Source organism: Limanda limanda, chromosome 5 (genome assembly GCF_963576545.1).
Source record: "Limanda limanda chromosome 5, fLimLim1.1, whole genome shotgun sequence".
Lineage (NCBI taxonomy): Eukaryota > Metazoa > Chordata > Actinopteri > Pleuronectiformes > Pleuronectidae > Limanda > Limanda limanda.
In genome coordinates this window covers 20,519,136-20,543,598 of record NC_083640.1, presented here as the reverse complement: position 1 = coordinate 20,543,598, position 24,463 = coordinate 20,519,136, and the positions used below count along the sequence as shown (strand labels likewise).

Genomic DNA, 24,463 nt, shown 5'->3' with positions numbered 1-24,463 from the left:
GGAGAAGTCAGCTGTACATGAGACCAGACTCGAGAACTCCGTCAATGAAACAAATGAGCGCAACTTTAAAGATTTTTGGACCTCATTCCAAATGTAGGGTGCTTTATAACAGAAAGCTGTCTTCCCCAAGTTGGTGTTAACACGAGGCAGATAGTTAACAAGTGAACCATGCAAAAAGGGACCCAAACGCTGTGCAGCTATGTTCAGGCCTATAGGCGTGAAGGCGAAGCAGCCAAGGCATGCATGCGATGCACGGGTAGGTGAGCCAAGCGGAACCAAGCGGAGCATCAAAAGCAGCGAGGCAACAATCAGCTGAGCGAAAGCAGCTAGGCAAAACAGCAAAAGTATATGCAAAACAGGGAAGGTATGCAAAACAGGAAGGTAAAAAAAACTGGAAGATAGGCAAAACAGCGGATGTAGGCAAAACGGGAAGGTAAACAAAACAGCGAATGTAGGCAAAACGGGAAGATAGGCAAAACAGCAATGTTTCTGTCATCAATTACGGGTTGAGCAGCAGTGGTGTATAAAGTACTTGAAAGCCATACTTGAGTAAAGTACAGATATCTTATCTGAAAGTGACTCCGGTAAAAGTTAAAGTCACTCGTAAGAAAAATTCTTGAGTCTTGAGTCTTAAAGTAGCTCATATTAAATGTACTTAAGTATCAAAAGTACCAAGTACCAAAATAAAAAAAGGGTCAGTTAAGAAGAAAACCTGCAGCTCTGCCTCCATCAGCAGATACTTCACACACAGTGGAATCAAACACACGAACCACAGTCCTGCTGAACACAAGCTGTCAAGAGGCAGAGTGAGCTGCACACACACACACACACACACACACACACACACACACACACACACACACACACACACACACACACACACACACACACACACACACACACACTGTACTTTAGCTCACACTGATTTCCTGGTAACTTATCTTAACCTTAACCATAGCTACTTGTCTAATCTTAACAAGCAAAAATAGCAAAATATAAATGTTAGCTGAATACGTTGACTCACATCAACTTTGACCTGACTGACCTTTGAGGGCACAGCCTTTGTAAAGAGATGAAACAGATATAGACCAGAAAACGAGTTTGTTCGCTTGTCAAAGTTAGCATTCAATTAGCATTGAATAAGCATTTTAGCAAAGGTGGAGCTGGTTGGTACGGTGCTACCACCGAGGTAAATACTGCACCAACCAACACCCAATGTGCAGGAGAGTTTAAAGAGACTTTAGGGGCCCCGGGCACAAAGGGACCGAGGGGGCTTAACATTAAACCAAACTGAATCCCATCCCCCAAAAAGCGGAAGAAACACATGATACCAAACCACCTAACTCCAATCTTACGATCACAGAATTTAGGTATTTCTCCCAACTTCCTGCTTATATTTAGTCCCTTGTTTTAGCACCTTTACTCGCTATCGACTATTGTTGATCACAAGCTTCAATTCAAAAGTTGAAACACTGTTGGGTCAATACATGATACATTTAGTTTTACACCAGGTTGTCACAGTCTGCTCATCTCCTGTCTGCTGGTATTTTTCCACTCCTCTGTCTCTGCTCCACTCTACCTGTTAGCCACGCCCCCTCATCAGGCCAACTCTCCACACCTGTGACAGCCCTGGCTGCACATAAGCCTGCTCCTGTCTCTGCTTCAGTGCCAGATTGTCTTGCGTAAATGCCTGACCTCCAGCATTTCTCTCTCTGGCCTGCTACCTGTTATCTGCCTGCTACCTGCTCCGGCTTGCTACCTGCTACCTGCCTGCTAGCTGCCTGCTAGCTACCTGCTATCTGCCTGCTACCTGCCTGCTACCTGCTCCGGCCTGCTACACAGCTCACCACTGAACCTGTCTGCATCTAGGTAATCCTCCTGCTGTGGACCTTGCCTCCACTCAGCAACACCAGACTCACTCCTTGCCGGATCTCGCTGAAGATCACTGGGAACAAAGACTTTTCACCCTGCCACTGTTAAGAACTGTTTTAGACTGCAGTGAAAAATAAAGTTCATTACCAATTAAGATCTCGTCTGCCTGTGCTGCATTTGGGTCCTCACCATACCCGTGACACAGGTATATATATGCAAACAGAAAATAACTCTCGCTACTCTCCTGAAATATGATTCATTATCTATTTATTATATTGTTATTTAAATAAAAGTGACATTTCTCTATTGCCATTTTGAAATGTATTCACATATAATATAACATGTAAAATGTTGACATATCCGGACCAGTTTATTTTTATCTGAACATGACACCAGCAAGTCTCAAATATTGTGGTTTGCTGGTTTCAATAATCCTCACTGTCAACTAATAATTAATATGATATTGATTATCTTAAGATTGCTCATACGATGTGTCTGTACAACCTCAACAGTCTCATCAGAAAACGTGTAATAGCTACGTTGGTCCACTTGGAAAAACGTAGCCATATTACAATTTGGCCTCTCAAATTGTTATTCACGTTATTTAATATTAATATTTGATGATAGATTACACCTCTAATTTCGAAGGATCTAAGAATTCCCCGCAACTACATTCATTATGAGGCAGGCCTGATTGCCCATGCGTGAGTGGACCTGTCATGTGACTGCTGTAAATACATTTTTAACTTTCTGGTCCATTTAACACAAACACATAAACATGGAGCGTTGGAAGACGACGATGTTATCTTCCTTCTGTCAGATGAGTAGTTTGTTTTGTTTTATTTTTAAATATTGTAAGGATCTTGGTTTACGTTCCGAGTGCTGACACAGCAAATGCGGAGGCAATGGATGCTACTCATTTACTAATATTCCATTGGAGCCTGTGTTACCTGGGATTAGAATAAATTGTTGGTGAAACAAGAATTAGCCCATAAAATAGTTTTACACGATACAGTGTAGGGGGCAGGGTCAAAGGCCCACTGTAGGGCCTTCACTATACATTCAATCTAACTTTTGAGAGCTTCCCTATTTTTCGAGTGTGATAGTTTGATTTTGTGTTCTCAAATTAAGGATGGTTTACTCCACAATATCAGATCAATATGGTTTAATTTATAGTATGAAATATGACAATAATGTTTTCAAAACAAGATGTTAGGGCGTTGCGATACATTTTAAGTAACAATTGGTATGTTCTGTTCTTTAATCAAGGAGGATCCAAGTGAAGCTACAGGAGTTTCAGCAACATCAAAAACTGGGGCTGAACAGTTTGTTTTGCTTGATGAGGAACAGGAAGGGCAGCCTCTCCCAAAAATCATGTTAGCAATATTTACACCTATAATTTATACTGTTTATTTCTGTCTACATGTGTGAATTTGCATTCATTAGTTTTAGAAAAGAGCGATGTTGTATCGGTCAGTGGGCGCCAGCACGATACTTCGCAAACTAGTCTGTAAGCAAAGTAGACGAAGGCTTTGAGGTTGCCGTCTGGCATCAATGGTTTTTTGCTTAAGGGACTGAATTTGTTCCGTGCAGAAATATTTGCATTTCCCTTATATCTACAAAAACTGCTTGTTTCACAGACTGCAGTTTTTGTTTTGCTCCGATTGGTGTGTGCAAATACTGTGCTCTGCGGTTATATGACTCCGCTAACCAGTGCAGTTTCTGTGTACATATCCCTACATACTTTTTCTCATATAAATGTCACTGTAACCTCTTGACAACTGAAACCATGAGATGAGGTCATTGGGGCCTTGACCTTTTGACTTTAAGGCAAATGGTCAGTTGGACAACCCGAAAACATACAGTAATGCCTCCGGTCACTGGCTATTGCAGAGGCATTAAAACGTTAGTGTAGTAGACTGGATGTTATTGGTGTGACATTGGACATCCTGTATGGGTACACCAAAAAATATATTTGGTTTCACATTCTAGATGGCAATAAGCAGAGACATCAACTCAGGAAAAAGATTTATGTAGAAAAGAAACCCTTGTATGTGTGTTTATATACATAAACACAAACGCACTATTAAAACGTTATTTTTACGTTATCATATATTCTCAGGCAGTACTGAGGCATTTACGGAGACGGGACGTGAGGGTCTTCCATGCGTGCTCAAGAGAAGTTCAAGCTCAGCAGGCTGCAGCAGGTCTGACATATTCTGGAACGGCAACAATGTCTTTGGATGACTCATCCTCTGAAGAGGAAAACATGGAGAGTTACTTCTCCACTGATGAAGAACTGTGAGTGCTGTAATTAGGTGAACTCTGTTGCTGCACTGCTACTGATGCTACTCCCTGGCAGCCTTAGGAAGGCCTTAGCTTGGTGTCCGGTAGCTGTTAGCTTTAGCATATTTAGTTATTAGCGGCATGTCTGACGTTTATCTTTTTAAAAAAACAATCAGAGGGAACCATCTTCATAATTTAACACTATGGTTTGTTTGTGTCCTTCAGTTCTCCTCAAGTGAAGCTGTACCACTGTGCTCCAGCACCACGCTCCCTCCTGCAGCCTCCGCTCCTGATGCTAACCTCCTGTCTCCATCACACCAAGCAGCAAACCTGGAGTGACAGAACTTTCTCCCTAGCTGCCCCCTCCCTCTGAAACCCCCCTCTCCAAAACACTATTTTTGTAGTTTTTAAACTCTTTTTTTGCATGAGAATTGTTGATCATATCATTTCCAGCAATTGCCTTAATGTAATTTTATTTCTGTGCATAATTAATGACATTAATCATAACATATTGGGATTTCCTTGCACTTCTACACTATGCTATTGGCAGATAAGATGCTGATTGCATTAAAGCTGTGAATGCTCTACTTTAAGCAAAATAAACACACAAGGATCAAATGGATTTGAAGTAGAATGGGCACATTATATTCTGTAGAGAGTACCTACGTTTCTGAAGTCAGAAAATCACTTTCTTTATCTGAGGTTTTAGCCATTTATAGTCACAGCAGGGGCACACAGCTCTGGTTGTCTAAGTGGCGCCCATATCATATTATTTCAGATGTGTAACATCAAGCTTGTGTATCAGTGCTAAATACATCAAGTCATAAGTCAGAGTCCACCCTCTTGTTTACACAAAAATCAGGTTTCACAATGCAATCTGATGAGGTCGTTTGAGAAACATTCTTAACATCAGAGAAATGAACACAGAGGTCCCACTACTGATAAGTAAACACTTTGATAAAAAAAAACAAAAAAAACCTGTTATATATATATGACATTTACCATTTTGTATCTTGATGTTTTTATACAAATACACAAAATTATAACACATTGGTAATATTAAAGTATTTTGTTATATCAAATCATTTTTTGTCTCACAGTAGTTTTCTCTCAAGTCGGCCAAGAAGACATCTGTGCAGCTGTAATCTAAAACACTCATTAATTTCAGTTATTCATAGAAATGTTACTTTACCTAATGTACTTAATTTAGTCAAAGCCACTGTGCGTGTGCTGTGTGTTTTAAAAGGTTCTGGCTTTGCTGCCATCTGGTGGCAGTGAGTCAGCTGTATGGAGCCATTATTTTCGTACTAAGTAGTACTTCAAATCTAAACTGTACAATTTTCTTAACACATTTTCAAATATATTTACATACAGCGATTCCAAATTCAGATCATGTACACATTCACAAAACATACATACGACAGACATACAGACAGGTTTTTGTGAAATGACTAAATAGAAAGCAACATTAGACCTTTTTAATATTCAAATCTATGTACAAATTAAAGCAAACATTGACCAGGACTTAGGTGTATTTTCTTGTAGTCATATTTATTGATTATAGGTACAACAATAACCCAGTTTCACTATGTCTGCTTGTTTGTTCCTCATCAGGTTCATCAAATGAATGTGTTTATTATTTTCTCCTGCTTGTTCATATTTAATGTTGTGTTTTGTCATTCTTTAATTTTTTTTAATTAGGGATTCCTAACAAAGCTGTTGTTGGTTATAAAAATAAAGAAAAAGGAATAAAAGTTTCATGCTGAGGAATATTGTGTTTGTCCTGATTCAAAACCTCTTTGTAGGGAACACGATCAATTCACAGCTTTTTAAAATCGAAAGTAATTTTACACTGAGTGAGAAAAAGAGCAGCATAGAAACCACCACATATTCTCAGCTGGAGATTCAGAGAAACGGTGTGATGATGGCGGAGGACACCAGCAGCAGAATGACGCTGGGACCAGTCAGTGCGGCGCTGTTACACAAGTCCCCCTCACAGCATTCCATGGAACCTCCACATATCATACTGGTTTGACAGCCCTTGGAAACCATGTTGTATCCTGCAAGACATGATGGGGAAAAAAACCCAGTTTACGAAAAATATTGTGATATTAATGATACAGACACCAGACATTTAGTACATCCAAATATGAAGATAAAGCATGAAGACACACAGCCCTCAAGAATCAAGCTCCTTCAGATATTAAAGAGCTCACAGCCCCTTATTATCCCAATAGATCACATGAGAGCCTTCAGGTACCAGCCTCCTCTCCTGTGGAACTAGCTCCCACTCTGGTTTCGGGAGGCAAACCCCATCACTACGTATCAATTCAAGGCTGCATCGTCTGGAGGCTGCATTTGAAAGCAGATTGCTTCAGCGGGGCGACTAGGCCGTCCCAAATGCATCCTTCCATCCCAGGGATACGAAGACTCCAACGCTCCAACTTCCTGGCCCAACCTATCCCAGGATTCATTGCTGGATCAGGTGAGCCCTGAAAGATCCCCTAGTTATGTTACTTTAGGCCCAGATGGCAATCTGGTTTCTTCCGCAGAAACGTCTGATGTGAAAGAACAACTCACCTTCTACTTTGAGAGAGAAACAGCGGTTGAAGATGACGGCACAAGATTTGGTGTCTGTGCAGGATTTAGGCTCGGTGGCTGTGCAGGTGTAACATCTCAGACCACATGCTGCAGAGACACAGCACAAACAACCAGAGTATCATCAGTGTTTCCTCTTCACAACGTTCACAGAGTTTCGGTTCAGTCGTCTGTGTTCCACGAGACAACGCAGATTTTTGAAGAACATTTCTCATTAAGAGGATGTGAACAGGAAAGGAGAAGGAAACTTCGGTGTGGGTGCTTTCAAATGCTTTCTTTTAAATTATTAAGTATTTATTAAAGTATTACGTTTATCAGAGTTAAAGTACTTAGCTCTTTCACAATTTAAAGTATGACACCAATAAAATAGAGCAAATAATTTATATTATGATTAATTTGCCAAGATAATATAAGCAAAGAGGATAATAGAGGAAGAGGACATTTAAAATTGACACAGCAGCACAAAGAAGTGGCATTGTCGATGAAAAAGTACAAAATAAAAGTAGCAAGAAATGAAATTAAGAATAGAAACAGAATCTGTGATAAACAAGATGCAGATGGAAATACTATAAACATTTATTATTTTATCTTTGGGGTTGATTTATTCATCAAACCCAAAGATATGTTGCTAAGGCTTGATATGTTACAGTTTAACCATAAACGTTATCATCTTAAAAGCAAATTTGTAATTTTTACGTAAAATGTAAAGATAAATGGAAACACATCTTTTCTGCATTGTTTGTTCTATTCAGCCATGTGGGCAAACTTGAATGGTAACACCAATGTGTCTGTGAATGGCTTATGTTGGTGGATTTTTAACCAACATATCGGTCAGTTTACATTGTCATTGTTACACTTTGGATTTTACGAGGATAAAACAAACAATATTCAATGTGTTGCTGTTTCCAGTGGAGAAAACAAGTCCTTGGCTGTTTCATACTAAATGAACAGACATGATTAAATCCTCAAGTGAACAAGCATACAAAGTTTGAGCTTTTACAACAACCTTTAAACATCAACACATTTCTTTAAGTTAAAATGTCAACGTGCATAAGTTTGCCTCAGGTCTTACCTGTGGATAGCGTCGTAAACAGAACCAGAGCTCCAAACAGCTGCATCATGAATGTAGAGAGGAAGTCTTTTTAAGAGAGAAGTGGAGAGAGGCCTTTTCTCTTTCAGCTCAACTTTTCAACCCCCCCCCCCCTTACTTAGAGATTTGCATTTCCTCACAAAGCCTCCTTCAAAGTGACCTGGATAACGTCAGCCCTAAAGTGACCTCATTGTCACCCAGACAACCATCATCTGTAGATTACTGGCAGAGAAAATAGCTCAGATCATGAGAAAACAGTCATGCATTTTGTGACACATCCAAACTTTCACTTCCTGCTTGTTCTTTTCCTATTACAAAATTCTCCTGAACCCACTGAGCAGACAAAACCCTGAATAGAAATAAGAAGCAGAAACAGAGAGGACTTGTGACTCGCAAATCTTCAACCACCTGTCATCAGTTTGGTTAGTGGTATGGTTGACAAAAGGAGGTTTGAAGAAGACGTAATTAAAATGTGTTGTTATAATTATAAGTGTGTGTCTGTTTCTTCTACATGCAGCTTGTCCAATTCACTGTTCACATTTGCAGCTAAATCAATCTTGTTTTTTTTTGCAATAGAAATAACTAAAGTTGATTTGTGTTTATAATGTTGAAAACGGCAAATAAAATCTGACAAAAATGTCCAATTATATTGAATTCAGTTTTTTTTCTTCAAAAATGATCTCATCATAAACATCAATAAAGAGCCAAACAAACATATTTGTGAGGTTAAAGTTATGTGAGGTTTTTTTATGTATTTCTCTGTTTTTATTATTTATGTATAATGTTTTGTAGCAATTAGTTTTGATATAAATTACTTAAAATTATATTTATAAACAATGACTATAGATTTGTATACACTATGAACTTTTGTTATGTTTTGTTTAAATTGTGCACTTCATGTCTGGAGACGCATTTCTTCGGAGTTTACTGTGGCAGTTTCACACTTAAAAAGACCGGAAGTAAGGTACTCAATTTCCAGACAAAAAAATGAGAAGATAATTTAACTTCTTGATAAATTCTACTGAGAGAAGAATAAATAAATGCTCTAAGTTAATACTATACCCGAGGTTGTTTTCTTATCAACTGAATTGTGTAAACTCTGAATTTTCTATTTCTTTACTTGAAAGAAGGTTGCAGAAACCATGTCACGGTCAACAATTTTATTTTGAAAGTTCTAACCGGAAACAGTTTTATGTGACATCTGATTTGACGCATAGGGATCTAACGTCATTTACGCGCCAGTATGATCTCAGCACATGCGCCGATCTGTTTTGAAAAGCCGGACAGCTGCAGACGTGTGTGTCTCTGTGTGTGAGTTTGTGTGTGTGTTTGTTTGTGTGTGTGTGTGTCGCAGAGACGTTACGACACACTGTTCAGTTTGGAGAGAAGCGACAGGAAAGATGCCGAAGTCAGTGAAGAAGAAATTCTGCAGCTCTGCCTCCATCAGCAGATACTTCACACACAGTGGAATCAAACACACGAACCACAGGCCTGCTGAACACCAGCTGTCAAGAGGCAAGGTGAGCTACACACACACACACACACACACCATAGTAACTAATTGTCTAATCTTAACATTAATGTCTTCTCCTTACAATATACTGATTTACATTGTGGGGACTTTCTTTTTGTCCCCATTAGGAGGACAAGACACATTATGTGACTTTGTAGACAGATATAAGTCCCTACACACACATTTCTTAGACCCTTACCTTAACCTTAACCATCACAACTACTTACCTGACCTTAACCTACTTCTAACCCTAACAGTGTAATATCTTACCCCTCAAGCAGACTCACAGTGAGGACCGGCCCCTTCAGGTCTTAACTCAAAACGGTCCTCACACGTGCTCAGATCAGACCTTAAGCCTCCGCTGCTCTCGTCCTGCAGCAGAAACTCTCTTCTGATGAAGACTGTGGGTTGCCAAGGAAACGGGCCAAGCTGTCTCCACACGACCAGCAGGAGGACCGTGAGCCTGAGGCCGGTCAGAAAGGTGAGGGGGTGCATCTCTAATGGGAAGACAGCAGCTACTCTGACTTGGGCCAGACTGTGGCCGCTGGGAGCTGGACGAGTGGGTCAGTCCAGGTGTTCTAAGGGTGTGTGTGTGTGTGTGTGTGTGTGTGTGTGTGTGTGTGTGTGTGTGTGTGTGTGTGTGTGTGTGTGTGTGTGTGTGTGTGTGTGTGTGTGTGTGTGTGTGTGTGTGTGTGTGTGTGTGTGTGTGTGTGTGTGTGTGTGTGTGTGTGTGTGTGTGTGTGTGTGTGTGTGTGTGTGGTGTTCTCAGGAAGCACAGCAGGTGAACGGGTGACCAGGGCATTGGGCACCCAAAGGCTCATTGATTTCATTGGCCTGAGTTTTTGCTTCTTAGCGCTCACGTCCAACCAACAAAATATTAACTAATAATTCATTTGAGCATTGAGTTGTGAAGCTTTGATTAAAGCAACAATGTAACACTGACAAACTACAGAGGAACCACGTGAAAATGATATTTAAAACTCTCTTTCTTTTCTATCTCTCTTTTCTTCAGAGACGAAGCTGACGCAGAGAGGAGGAGCCGGCGGCCTCTGCTCCTCCACCCGGGAGAAGCTGAAAGGCTTCACCTGGGCGGCTGAGCTCTCTGACACTCAGAGGGAGGAAAAGAAGACTGACGGTGTTGGTAGTGAAATCTGTGATCAAGGAAGCGACGTCAGGCCTCAAGTGGACGATCAGGATCAGCAGAGCTATAACCACAGTCTTCAGAACACGGAGGAGGAGCACGAGGAGGGAGAGGAGGATGAGGAGGAGGAACGAGAGGAGAGCTCAGGGTTGGCTGTCGCAAAACAGGTAGGTACAGATTATTAAATTTGACTGCATCATATCAATGTGCTTTGAGCAGCAGGTTGACATAAGGATGAAGGTTCAAATCCATGATAGGAGGCCAATAACAATGAGCCTGATGCATCATCTTGGTCCAATTGATTAGAAATGTGTAGAAATGTTAAAGATATGATGGAGGTGATTGTGAACCATGTGTGTAAATGCTTTTGTCACAACACTGTCAATAATAAATCCAGGAATCTCTGTTGAAAACGTTTGTGTATGTTATTTATGTATTGCTGACCATCAACCTGTAAACCTTTCTATTGTTTCGTGATTCATTTTTGCCCTCTGCAGGGTGTGTTGTTCTCTCAGTTTGCAAATGCAGGAAGAGGAGGAGGAAGAGGAGGAGGAAGAGGAGGAGGAAGAGGAGGAGGAAGAGGAGGAGGAAGAGGAGGAAAGGGTGCAGAGCTCAGTCCGCCGTCACTCTCTAGCGCCCCCTCCAGGTGTTCAAAGAGCGTCCACACTCCGCTGGAGCAGCAGGTCGTTGAGCTGAAGGAGAAACATAAGGACGCCTTGTTGGCTGTGGAGTGTGGTTACAAGTACCGGTTCTTTGGAGAGGACGCAGAGGTGAGAAGTAAAACCAGTCAAGAAGGACACTGACAATATGAATACAAAATATATATAATATACATTACTGTGTAAAAGTAATTTCATAATGATATTTTCCTTTTAACTGCTGTGTTCTGACTGTGTCTCTTTCTGTAATATTGGTTTGTTATTGGTTTTTGATTTTATGTGAGTTCGAAACTCATCTTTCTCTTTGTCCTATTAGATAAGACACATTTTTATCGGATATCTTATTTTTATTTATACACAATCACAATTAAGCCTACATGCCAACACTCTATTAAACATTAAGATTTTATTTGTACGAACTTGACCAGCAAGCAAATTTTAGAGAGCTTATCAAACATTTGCTGGAGTTTTAAGGGAGAGATGTCCTGTCGAGAGAAATTTGAACTTGGCTCTGTGTGTGTGTGTGTGTGTGTGCGTGCGTGCGTGCGCGTGTGTGTGTGTGAGATCAGATTGCTGCGAAGGAGCTGAATATCTTCTGTCATCTGGATCATAACTTCATGACGTGCAGCATCCCCACTCACCGACTCTTTGTTCATGTCAGACGTTTGGTTTCCCACGGACACAAGGTAGAATATGTGACATGGTGTTTACATGATAACATTAATAGTTTGAATGGCAATACAAATTTAATCTTTAACTTTGTTCATTGTGTGTTTCATCATATTTTTGGCAAATGACTTATGCTTAAAATACCAACAACTACGAGGGTTGTGCAGATAAATTATCGACGTTTTTTCCATTCATGGATTCAAATGTTAACATTTTTCTTGCTGCTCCACTGTCTCTGACTTCCAGGTGGGAGTGGTTAAGCAGACGGAGACATCGGCCATGAAGGCCTTGGGAGCCAATAAGAACGCGCTGTTCACTCGTCAGCTCACTGCTATGTACACAAAGTCCACCCTGGTGGGAGAGGGTATCCTTACACACTGTGAATATGTGTCTTTTTCCAGCTCTATGTCTGAAGCTGTGTCCTTGACATGTTATTAAGATGTAAACCCGGTCTGCAGACTGGGGGATGTGGAGGAGGGGGCCTGTGGAGACGAGCTGCTGGACCCCCCCAACAGCTTCCTGCTGTGTATCAGTGAGAACTGGGACAAACTGAAGAAGCAGCTGACTGTCGGGCTGGTGGTGAGTAGGAGCTGCATTCAGGCAACTCGTTAATCAGGTCTTTCACTTTTACACATGTTTATATCAACAGTTTATTAGAAAGGTAAAAACATCTCAGCTTGTTAACACACATTTAGGGTTTGTGCCTTGATCTTGTATTTAAGTTAAATTAATCATTTATTATTAGTTTATTAGAACTTTATGTAATTTCTGTCAACCTGTAGTAAAACTAATTAATGAATTTATCTTTGTATATTTATTTACACACACACACACATATATAAATTTAATCTTTCGGCATAAAAAAATCAAAGACTTTTCTATTCTGTTAATAGATTAATAATTAACTCTCCGTTTATGTATTTATTTCATGGCCAAAATTAGAAAATCCTACCTTAAAAGCTTATTTTATCCATAAAGAGTTTATTAGGATTGTTTTTTAGAAAATGTAGAATATTAAACGAAATCACAAAATTACGTATGGTGAAAAAAGTATCCAAACTATCCCTGATATGGTTTGAATACATAAAGTTAATGTTACCCTCAGTGAAAACAATGCTGTTTATCATTTTAGATATTATCATTTTCCACTTAAGTGCATCTTTATGTGCATTTTCACTCTTTTTCAACTTTCATATTTTTATGGTGCAGTTACAACAAGATAAACTTTCTGACATTATTTTATTTAGAAGGAAAACTGGAAACAACAAAAAATGTAATGACCCACTTTTCTTTATTATAAGAAATGTGAAGGAATTATTTCATCGAAACATGACATTACTCTGGAAATTCAGACCAAGTGGTCGGTCACCACAGTGAGAAAGTTCCTCTCCACAGTATATGTATTTTCTCTCTAGTCATGGTGTGCTTGTGTTTGTGTGTGCAGGCGGTTCAGCCCAGCACAGGAGACGTGTTACTGGACTGTTTCCCTGACGGCCAGTCTCGCTCTGAGCTGGAGGCTCGAATTATGAAGCTCAACCCAGTGGAGATCCTGGTGCCCTCTGACCTCTCGGAACAAACACACAGACTCCTGCAGAGCATCACCAACGCCAGGTAATCTGCTGTCAGGACACCAGGGGGCAGCATTTAGCCATTTTCTACATGACTGTATATTCTCATTTAAGTGTTTGGTGCGTGTGAGATTAGATTATTTCACTCGGAGGGATTTTGTTTAGATTTCCCCACTCAGGACAGACAGTGTTTTATGTGGAGTTCTTTGGTCTCAGCGTGGATGAGGAAATCAAAGCAGGTTCATGATGAGGTCATGTTATCAGAAGTCAGGTTTTACAGATGATAAATTTGTTTGGCTAATTTAACATCACCTTTACTTTGGATGCTCCTATTAAGAGAAATGTTGGAATACTTATTATTCAGACTAACATGTCATTATGGAAAAACACTAAAATACATTTATTGGTCACATTTGAAATGTAACTTTTCAAGTGTTAAAATGCAGGATTATTTTTATTACAGCCCAAAAAACCTAATTTAGCATTTATTTGGGTACCTTGGTAGAAACACAGAAGTTATTGCAAAATCAGACTTCTATTTAATGCAGCTCTAGTTCAGAAGGAGCAGATTTTGTTCACCGATGGAAAACAGCGCAGCCAGCGACAGTTACGCTGAACTGCTGCGTAACTGAAACCTGTTGCATCCCATCCGTCGTCCTTCCCTCTGCACCCAGCGTGTTCATAATATCAGAAAATTAAACGAGGGAGTGGATTAGATTAGAAGGGGACGGTTGGATAAACAGGACGGATGTCCGTCGCTTTCGACTCCTCGATGGTGCGGATAATAATTCAATGGCCATTTTCTTTCATTTTTCTATCTTAGTCTGGATTTAATTCTGGAAATGTGAGATGATTTGTATTCATTCCTCTCTTTCTTTGTCTCTGCTGCTCCTCCTTTTCTCAGCCATCCGTTTTTTGTGATTTTAGTGGAGACGGGCTCTGTAAAGGCCAGTCCAATTATATTGCTTGAACAGCCCTGTTCTCTCACGTTGTTCTATCAGAGACAAGAATCTTATCTGTTACGTGGCCTGTATCATACAAATACAGGGCAGCTTTGTCTGTTCAGCTCAGACAGAAAATTGATCACATTTCCATTCACACACACACACACACACACACACACACACACACACACACACACACACACACACACACACACACACACACACACACACACACACACACACACACACACACAATGCTCGGCTAAGTGCGGCCCTTTACAGATCACCACCAATGTCCTCCTCCCAGGACAATTTAAAAGGTGATTAGTTTTCTTTAATCACGATTCATCAGACGGAGAAGAACGACACTCGCAATGCATGAATGATTGTGAAATACAGAAGTGCTGATGGGTATCGGCTTTGACTCTAATAAACGTTACGGTGACGTAAAGGGTTGACGTTATTGTTGTGGTTGCTGACGTTAACTCGACAGCCTCCGTGTCTCTGAGGTGGGCTCGTGAGACGGGCCCCCGGGCAACAGGGATGTACGTGTGTCCGTGGAGCAGCAGGTAATGAGTCCCTGGGAGGCTGCTGGTCGCCTGGTAAAGTATTGGTTGCCTTACTCATCCTCAGCCTGGTGTCACAGCGACTGAAAAGCTTAACAGAGATGTTATCGCTTTGTGGCATTTCCAAAGATTTGAGTGAGTGAATGGCGCCCTGTTGGAGTCCATGCAGAGACAGCAGGCATGTATCAGGATAAATCCCAATACACACTAGAAGAAGTAATAACTTAATCTGTTGTGGACACCGAATTCTAATTTAAACCTTTTGCCATCTTTGCTTGACCATCACAGTTTTGTAAAAATGTGAGATTGCATCAGCTCCAAAGTCCACACACATGTAGATATTAGCCCCTTAAACGGGCCAGATTTTTTCATCAAGATAAATTAAGAGTATCTCATAATGTTAGAGAAAGGGATCGGCCCCCTGATCTGGATCAACAACCAATTTTAATGGGTTCCTCCCTGACTGGAAATCCGGTCTGTAGTTTTTGCAGAATCTTGCTTACAAACAAACAGACCAGCAAACAAATAAAAAGGAGTGAAAACAACAAAAATAAAAAGAACCTTAATGCCGAAAGAAGCATTGTGCTACTTCCTAATAAAGAGCACTCTGACCCTCGGACCTGCAGAGACGGACAAATCACAGTTTGATAAAATGTAACTTGTATTGAAACTGGTATTTGAGGATCTCCTCAGTGGCTGAACTGATAAGAACACCACAAACTGTAACATTGTGAATTATTTATATAATATATTATACATTATATAAGAACTAGACATCATTGATCCCCAGTGGCAGAATTCTAATCACTTTGTTCCAGCTTGGGGTTACACTTCCAACCCTCCGCAAAATTACCTGAAAATTCGTTCTGCAGATTTTGAATAATCCTGCTGACAGTCAGATGAATTACTTTATCTGGACCTCTGGGCAGAACTCAAACCCCTGGTCAGCTGTCTGCATGAACCAGCATCAATCTTTGTGGTTTCCTGGAAAACCTCACAGCCTGACCTCGGGCCTGACACTTCATAAACGCTGCTTCCTGTCAGGACTTGAAGAAACGGCGTACGCCGCATCCCTCCGTCCCTCGATCGATACCCGCAACCGTCAATGTGCCTGTAAACCTCATAATATGGTTGAATTGACTGGTTAAATGATTGATGGTTGTAGTTGCACTGCATGCTGGAACAATATGTGGTCTATTGATCACACAATCTTTATTTCCAATCCCACAAGTGGCTGAAGATGGTTGTGTGTGTGTGTGTGTGTGTGTGCGTGTGCGCGTGTGTGTGTGTGAGCATTAGGAAACGGAAGACAGAAAATGCTTCAACACTGCGTCCATAGCCACGTGCTTGCTTCGGTTGCCCTGGCAACAAAAGAGCAGACAAAGCGGCCGAGTCCTTGAAAGCAGCGAAGCCTCGAGAGTGAATGGAACAATGGGGAGATGCAGGGGAACTGTGTGTGTTTGGGTGTGACAGAGGTTTGCATGGCTTCCATGCTACTGCCATGCAAGTCAGATTCCTCTTTAGCCGCAGTACCATCATTCATGTGAAGCATTTTGTTACCTTGTTTAGCTTAGCGCTATATAAATATAGTTGTTATTATTACTATGTGTGTATCCGATGAGTTGAACAAAAGCACGACAGCAACATGAAGCGCTGCTGGAGATATCAGATGCTATGTCTGTGATTAGTCACAAGTGTCACTGACCTCTGCCGTCGATGGTGTCGTGCTGCTCTCTCCTCCAGTGCCCAGGCCGATGACCGGGTGAGAGTCGAGAGGAGAGACCGCGCTCAGTTCGAGTTCCCGTCTGCCATGAACACAGTCACCGAGTTCTACTGCCACACTGAGAAGAAAGGTGTGTGTGTGTGTGTGTGTGTGTGTTCGCCTCTTTTCTTTTCAATCTTTCATTCTATATCCCTTTAATTACTCATATTATCATTTAGACTGTCAGACATGCACAGAAGTCCAGACATGTTCCGTAAGTTTTGAGTATGTGAGAACCCAAATGTCCGAGTCGGTTGCTAAAGACCTTTTTCTGGAACCTCTCCCCCTGTCTGTGTGAGCTTCAGCAGGAAAATGTCATTAAAATTCACAGCGTGGGCATTTTTATGTTTTTCTTGCATGCAACAGCTGCCTTAGACACTTTACTGCTTCCCTGTATATTCATTGATTTTACAGAAACGTCCATATGCTTGATGTATTTGTTTGTCAATGCAAATATACACATTTCGGCTGAGTTGGTGGTTTGTTCCTGCACCATTTGTCTGATGGTCTGTGAACAAAACCCCTGTGCTCTCTGCAGTGGGGTTTATACGTCGTATTCAGGTCTGAGGAGGGGGCTTGTGGCTCGTGGCTGTTTTTGTGTGTTGTGTGTGAAATTGTGACATGTTGGTGGGTGTGTTGTGTCCCACAGCCTCTAGGTGTCTGTCCAGTGTGGCGTCCATGGAGACTCCAGTGATCTGCTGTCTGGGGCCGCTCATCCAGTTTCTCCAGGAATTCAACTTAGAGAGAGTTTTTAGGAGTGAAAGGTAAATACACAACCACATATACATATACTACATTTCAATAAATAAGAGAATGCATTTCTTTTTCTTCTCCCCTAATATAACTTTTTGAGGTGAACACAAAGATAGTATTATTATAGTATATAATTTATATCTACAAACTAAGACGAAGATAGCTCTAATTTATGCAAAGTCATATAAAGGTTGTGGAATTTTCACCCTCACAATCTTTACCTTTAAAAACCGGTTCAACCTTTAAAAACCGGTTGAACAGTAAAGTAGTGGATTACTTTCTGCTTGGCTTTATGTGGCATTTGAAAAATCAATAAAAAGGACCTTCTCATTTTCCTGTTCGTGATATTTGAACTAATATTTTGAATGACATTCTCCAGAGTCACATATAAGTGAAAGTGGATAAAACCTATAATGTCACTTATTCGTCAGCGGAGAATTTGATCTTCTTTTCAGAAACACTTTAACATTTTTTTGTTTGCTCTGAACAGCTCCTTCCAGCATCTGTCTTGCCGCTCAGAGGGAATGACCCTCAGTGCCACCACCCTGAGGAACCTGGAAATCCTCAACAATCAGGTGAACGCTCATGTCGCCATAAACAACCTGTCAGGAAGTAGCAGACAGATAAAGTGACTCAGTATCTCGGTATTTAACTTGTTAGTTTATTTCATACAGTTACTGAGACAAGTCACTGGAGAAATCATGTGACAGTCTTACAGTGGAGCGTGAACAATTAATGCGTGAAATAAATTGAAAGAAAATGTTCAGTGACTCTTCAGGCTTCTGTGGGTAACGGCTCAAAAGTTCAGCACGACTCCGCTGCTGCTCCGTGTGTGTGTACTGTGTAGGATGTCAGCACGTCTGACACACACACACACGCACACAAAAACACACACACACACACACACTCATGACTCTTCGGAGTTCAAGCCCAGTTCATGCGTTCTCTTCTGACTGCTTGTGGCTTCCATAACCTGCTCCCCACTTCCATTGCTAATATCAGATGCTCTGACCAGCCCTGCTCAGACCTGGTGAGAGCATCTGTCCTCAGACCACATTAAGTTGTGTGAACACAAACTCATCCTGGGCCACGTCTGACGAACGGCCTCTTCAGCTGAGCTCCTGTGAGCTGCTCCAGTTTCACAATGAATCGAAATTATTTTTACTCTTCACTGTGTTTCCCATACATTGATTTATTTCTGGCCGCCACCTCAGTATTGACATTAACCACCACGTAATGATTCTGCGAGTATATAAATATATTTTTTTAAATGTGTAAAATCTTATAGCATGGTTGAGTTCTCTTTTATCATTATTAACCAAGTGGACTTATTCTTACTATATCTCTTATTTCAACTTCTGTTTTACTTATTATTTTTCTTATCTATTTCTTATTTCATTTTCTTTTAGATTCTTAATTTAGTTAATTCTATACTTTTATTAGTCATGTTATATTATATGTATATATATATTTAATAATTTATTTTTTTATTTATGTTTATCTAAATTTCACTGCATTAGTCTCAAATTGTTTTTAATTGATTGATACATCACTTGGGAATTATATTCAGACTGCATGTGCGTAATACTGCATGTGATTCATTGCATGTGCGTAATACTGCATGTTTTTTGTATAATCCGTTCTTTCCCTGAAATGAAAGACAGATGGTGGCGTGCGGGGCAGCCTGTTGTGGGTGTTGGACCACACGTGCACTCGCTTTGGGAGGAGACTGATGAGGAAGTGGGTGAGCCGGCCCCTCACAGACCCGCAGTGAGTACAAGACATGACCATCGCTGCTCAACTGGTCTTTCTCTGTTTTCGCCTCTTAGCTCCACCATTCTGCAAAGTAGGCATCAGGAGTTTGTCTGCTCTGTGCCAGGCTGTCAGGATCACAGATTCATGCTGAGGCCACTTTCTTGCCCTGAATTCACCCTCTCAGGCAGCGACGATGCCACTGTCATGTCATGTTTTACAGATGGAAAAGATTCACTTGCTTATGATTTGCAAATTCACATTCATCAGGCAACCAGACATGCATTGTTTAAGTCCAAATCGGCTACATCTGTGCAATCAGACAAGAATTCTCATTCATTATTATAACTCCAATAGTGAAGTTAACTCCAACGTGTGTTGTACGATCCATTTATCACGTCACTGAGCTTGTGTGGATCTGCTTCTCCGGTCCATTTGGATTGATGTGGATCACAGACTGGTTTTGTATGTTTTGGTTTGTTCTGTAGTTTATCAACACATCGTTTTAAAATCCTTTTCAACACTTCATGTTTGTCCGGGTCACAAGTGCACATTTGTTCACCATTAATCTGTTTACATGTATGAATAAATCCAGTGTTAGGACCAGAAATATAAATATAAGAAGCCTAAACCACAATTGTTTTCACATTCTTCTGATTAAAATATGTTTTTTAAATCACTGCTGTTTTGAAGAATAAACCGTTGCATTAGTTTCTTCTTTCTTAAGTGCACAGTTTAGTTTCACAAGTCACCCGACTGTTATTAAAGAATATCTCAACATCCCATTTATTTTTTTGTGTCTGGTACTTTTAATGAAATTCTCCAAAGCTGCATTAACTCCATGTGAGCCGTGTTAGAGCGGATGCAAGAAAACACCCATAAAGTGAACACTTGCATATTTTTCTCTCGGAGGAGCAGCTGCTTCTCTTTCAGAAACACTGCAGGGTGAAAACACACATAAAAAGTTCTTCTGCTACAAACAACCACTCAGAGTACAGCTTTTATTATCATCCATGTATTTTGTATTATGACATGTGAGTATCAACTTTCCATGTGCATAGTGCGTGTGTGGTCCCACCCCCCCCTGTGCACGGATTATAGCTGTGGATTGGGCACCGCTCTCAGATTAAACAGATACTGTAGCTCCTCTGCAGGATTTCAGCATCATTAAAAGACAGATTACAACACACACACACACACACACACACACACACACAGAGCGCAGATGCAGAAGCCCATGACACGGACACACATACACATTGTGCACACACACAATTTATACACTAAATTCATGATGGAGTGTAAGAACGATGTCCATTTATTTCGTCACTAATCTTTTCTTCATCTGCTTTCACCATACTTTTTTTTTTCTGGATGTTTTTGCTCACATACCAGTTTTGTTTTCTGTGGCTTTTATAGCAACTTTTATTGGTTGTTACCTGTAATTTAGAAATCAAGACAGCTCTTTAAAAAGCTTTAACATTTTTTTTTCATTGTGGTTTTTACGATACTGTTACATTTAAAAAAATGTTTATTAAAAACGAAAAAACATCTTAATGCCCTCAGCGTTCCGTCTCTGGAGGTAATATGCCAGGAACCCCTTGAAGAAATGGGAAACAAATACAAACTTAAGTAGAAATCGCCTCTTTCGAACCCCAGCCCATTTCTGAATCCATAAAAAGTTAATCAGTTGAATTTTGGCAACACAAAACACCGTTCTTGGCAAAAAAAGGTGCTTCTGATTCAGCCCTTCAAATGTTTAACTTCCTGTGCTGATGATTGGAATGGCACATTTGAATTTCTTACACTCTTTGCCTTCTGTCTCATCTTTCTAATTTCTGCCCCTCCTTTCTTTCCCTCCCTCCTCTCACTTCCGCGAACCCACAGATCCATCTCCGAGCGTCTGGATGCTGTGCAGGAGATGTTGGAGTCCGACTGTCTCCCCTTAACTTCCATCAAATCCCTGCTGTCACACTTGCCCGACCTGGAGAGGGGCATCTGCAGTATTTACCACAAAAAGGTAAAAAAGTGATGAAACTGACGAGAGGTCACAGGAGGCAGCACGAAGCTGACATCGCCTCTGCTGTAACACTCAGCTTATGCACAGAACTGATTCAGTTAGTGGTGTTAGCACCTTCACACACACAGTTCACTCTCACGTGCAACAGAGCCAGAGTGACAGTTCGACAGACTAGAGAGTGAAAGAGAAGGTCTTCCATTTGAGAGAATCTCACTGAATGACACTCGCAGCCACACACACGGCTGCTGCTGGAACTGAGGTCTGACCCTTGCGTGGAAGGTACATTTTTTAGGGATGATAGCACAAGCAAGTGAGAGGGAGCGACTGAGCGAGCACAAGGCAAAAGCTCTGTAGACAGGTTTGGATTTTTCGTTTGGGTTTCACCGCTGCAAAATCCATTGTTTTACATCGCTCCGGTGCCTAAATGGTGCCAGAACTGATACTTGAAAAAAGAAAATCACAAAACAATGGTAAACTATAAGAGCAACATTTTTATGGCTATTGCAAATTGGGAGTTAAAATGCAACATATAAACTGTTAACATAACTTAACTATACAAACATAACAAAATCACACAAAGAAAACATCGATGGGAATCTCACTGTCTTAGGATGAGATCTGTGGGCAGAGAAGTTGGTGAAATGCTCGAAACAATGACCAAAATCAGGAAAAGAAAATGTCCTTTCTCTTTCCCTCACCCCTTTTCTCTCTTTCTATTTCTCTCCCTCGCTCTCGTGCCTCTTGATTAACAACAGGGAGCGGTCGCCTCAGTGGCACTTACCTGATTGTATGACACAATCTCATTTCCCATCGGGCCCATCTTTGAAATGTCAGAAAGCTTCATCTCACCCATGTGTTTGTGTTTGTGTGTGTTTGTGTGTATGTGTGTTTGTGTGTTTGTGTGTGTGTTGTACCAAGATGAGAGAGGAACTCTAATATGAGCTCGACATCTTGTTCCTTGCTCACATTTCAGACTCCTTCAGATTTAGTATAAAAACAATCAAATGTCACTGAGAACACACACACGAACACACACACACACACACACCTCTTAATTGTCACTTTGCCCATCTGTAGATAAATGGGTCTGTGTGTAATGGCCTGTGGCCTCTATTGCTCCATTGACATAATGGGAGGGAAGGCTCGGTTATGGTTTCCAGTCTGTTTGGGTTCATAAAAGAGCAACAAGGGGGCTGCTGACACGAGGGACCATTAAACGGCCGCCTGTGATTAATACCACTGCAGACCATTGTCAGTGTGACTCTCATTAACCTTTCATGACACGGAGCTGTACTGTGACATTGCCCGTGGCTACATGAAGTCAATATACTCCACAATATCACTTCAGAGGTGGAAACGCAGAGTATCGATTCGTCATTAATTTGATTTCACCTTAAATGATCACCAGTTTTATTTTTAAAGCCTGAACATTGATTTGTAGATTTATCATTGGATACAGCTGCATTTCCTTTTATTGTCAAATATCATCTATTACCAAAAGACATTTATATAAAATCAAACCGTTTGATAGAGGCAGAGTCGGTCACCTCATTTGATAAATAAAGAAAAGAGGAAGCGACTAGCGACTGAAGTGCTGAATAAAAATTGCGTCTACCTTTCACTGACATTCTGTCACACACAATGCAGTGAGGCAGCTGTGATATTTCATTTTTTGGGTGGGTGGCTGCGTGGGTGGAGTTGGTGAGTGACTGCGTTGGCTGCGGTTGCTGGTCGTGCTTTAAGCTTGGCTGCCATATCCAGAGCAGAGGAGATTTAGTGATCTAATCTCGCTGGTTTAAAGAAATAAAGCACACACGTTCTCTCTCTCTCACACACACGCACACACACACACGCTTCTTATTTCTGTTTTATAAATAACCATTACACACTGATCAGACGCAGCTTCCTTTACGGTACAGATACTATGTCTGAATCACTGCCTGCTATACCATTAATGCTTCAATGATGATGCATGTCTCTCTCTGTGTGTGTGTTTGTGTGTGTTTCTGGTTGTGTGTGTGTGTGTTTTCAGTCTTCCACACAGGAGTTTTACGTCATCACCAGCAGTCTCTGTCGCGTAGGGCTTGAACTCCAGGCCCTGGTCCCAGCTATCGAGGCACAGATCAGGTCCAAGCTGCTGCAAAGCCTCTTGCTGGACATTCCCAAGCTGCTGGATCCAGCCCACAGCTTCCTCAAGGTGCTCAACAAGAAGGCGGCTCAGTGAGTATCCGGCTGTGTGAAAAGAAGGTGTGAGGATTTTGACTGAGCGCTGATACAAAATGGAAGAATAGGAAAAGTCTTGTATACAAAAACACTCCTGATAAAAAAAACAAAACAATAACCGTTAGAGTCTTCATTAAGTTTACTTACTGGCTACTGGTGTACAAAGTGCTTATCTTTCTGCTGTTAAACGTGGAAACTCACTTTAGGCTGCACTTAAAGTTTACTCTAATTATAGATCAATTATTTCCTTTTTTATTAACGTTGAATTGTTTCAAATTAATAAGAAAATTACAGAAAAATCCCAACTTTGATTTTTGAATAAAATACAATAGAGAGAAGCAGTGACATCTTACGTTTGGAGAACTGACAAAAAGTGATTACACAAGCACTAGTAGAGGACTCATAATAACACTAAGTTTTGCCGACTTGTACTCTGCATTGTGTGACTTTATCTAACAATTTAAGGAAAGAAGAACCTTTGAGTATTTATTGTGCATTGTGTTATTTTTCACATGGACATAGAAGCGAGATCCACCAGACATCGTATTAGAATATATACAATTCCATACTTAGTCTTTTTAGAAACAGTAAAAAGTATTTCATATATTATCTATATTATGGATTTGATCCAGTAACTGGGCCCTCTCAAATGTGGACTTTGTATCTTTGCAGGATGGGGAATAAGACAGAGCTGTTCTCAGACCTGTCCGGCTTCCCGGTGCTACAGGAGAGGAGGGAGCAGATCCAGACCGCCCTCAATGAGATTCAAGACCACCGCAAAGAAATCCGGCTGATACTGAAGACCCCCGCGCTCGACTACATCACCGTCTCTGGACAGGAGGTTGTGTGTGTGTGTGTGTGTGTGTGTGTGTGTGTGTGTGTGTGTGTGTGTGTGTGTGTGTGTGTGTGTGTGTGTGTGTGTGTGTGTGTGTGTGTGTGTGTGTGTGTGTGTGTGTGTGTGTGTGTGTGTGTGTGTGTGTGTGTGTTTTTTCAGTTTTACTTAGAACAGACACATTCTTTTGTCCGTCTGCTCTGTCGTATTTATGA

At 40.9% G+C, this 24,463-nt stretch overlaps 2 protein-coding genes across 2 annotated transcripts in view; one reads left to right on the top strand and one right to left on the bottom strand.

The window, feature by feature from the left end:
• Nucleotides 1-5,690: 5,690 nt before the first annotated feature.
• LOC133002146 (lymphocyte antigen 6S-like) lies at nucleotides 5,691-7,898 on the bottom strand (the record flags this gene model as incomplete). The annotated part of the gene is made up of 3 exons (XM_061071908.1): nucleotides 5,691-6,218; nucleotides 6,739-6,846; nucleotides 7,829-7,898. Coding segments are annotated over 3 exons (333 nt in total), but the record flags the coding sequence as incomplete, so codon positions are not given.
• A 1,229-nt stretch (nucleotides 7,899-9,127) lies between these two features.
• Nucleotides 9,128-24,463, top strand: part of msh3 (mutS homolog 3 (E. coli)) — a 35,230-nt gene continuing 19,894 nt past the window's right edge. The window contains exons 1-16 of the mRNA XM_061071907.1: nucleotides 9,128-9,366; nucleotides 9,738-9,840; nucleotides 10,372-10,667; nucleotides 10,998-11,045; nucleotides 11,091-11,270; nucleotides 11,729-11,845; nucleotides 12,075-12,192; nucleotides 12,268-12,407; nucleotides 13,273-13,439; nucleotides 16,650-16,759; nucleotides 17,318-17,432; nucleotides 17,912-17,996; nucleotides 19,082-19,191; nucleotides 21,061-21,193; nucleotides 23,226-23,413; nucleotides 24,089-24,257. Of these exons, the coding sequence (XP_060927890.1) occupies nucleotides 9,247-9,366; nucleotides 9,738-9,840; nucleotides 10,372-10,667; nucleotides 10,998-11,045; nucleotides 11,091-11,270; nucleotides 11,729-11,845; nucleotides 12,075-12,192; nucleotides 12,268-12,407; nucleotides 13,273-13,439; nucleotides 16,650-16,759; nucleotides 17,318-17,432; nucleotides 17,912-17,996; nucleotides 19,082-19,191; nucleotides 21,061-21,193; nucleotides 23,226-23,413; nucleotides 24,089-24,257 (2,199 nt within the window). The 5' untranslated portion in view covers nucleotides 9,128-9,246. The remainder of the gene's footprint in view (nucleotides 9,367-9,737; nucleotides 9,841-10,371; nucleotides 10,668-10,997; nucleotides 11,046-11,090; nucleotides 11,271-11,728; nucleotides 11,846-12,074; nucleotides 12,193-12,267; nucleotides 12,408-13,272; nucleotides 13,440-16,649; nucleotides 16,760-17,317; nucleotides 17,433-17,911; nucleotides 17,997-19,081; nucleotides 19,192-21,060; nucleotides 21,194-23,225; nucleotides 23,414-24,088; nucleotides 24,258-24,463) is intronic.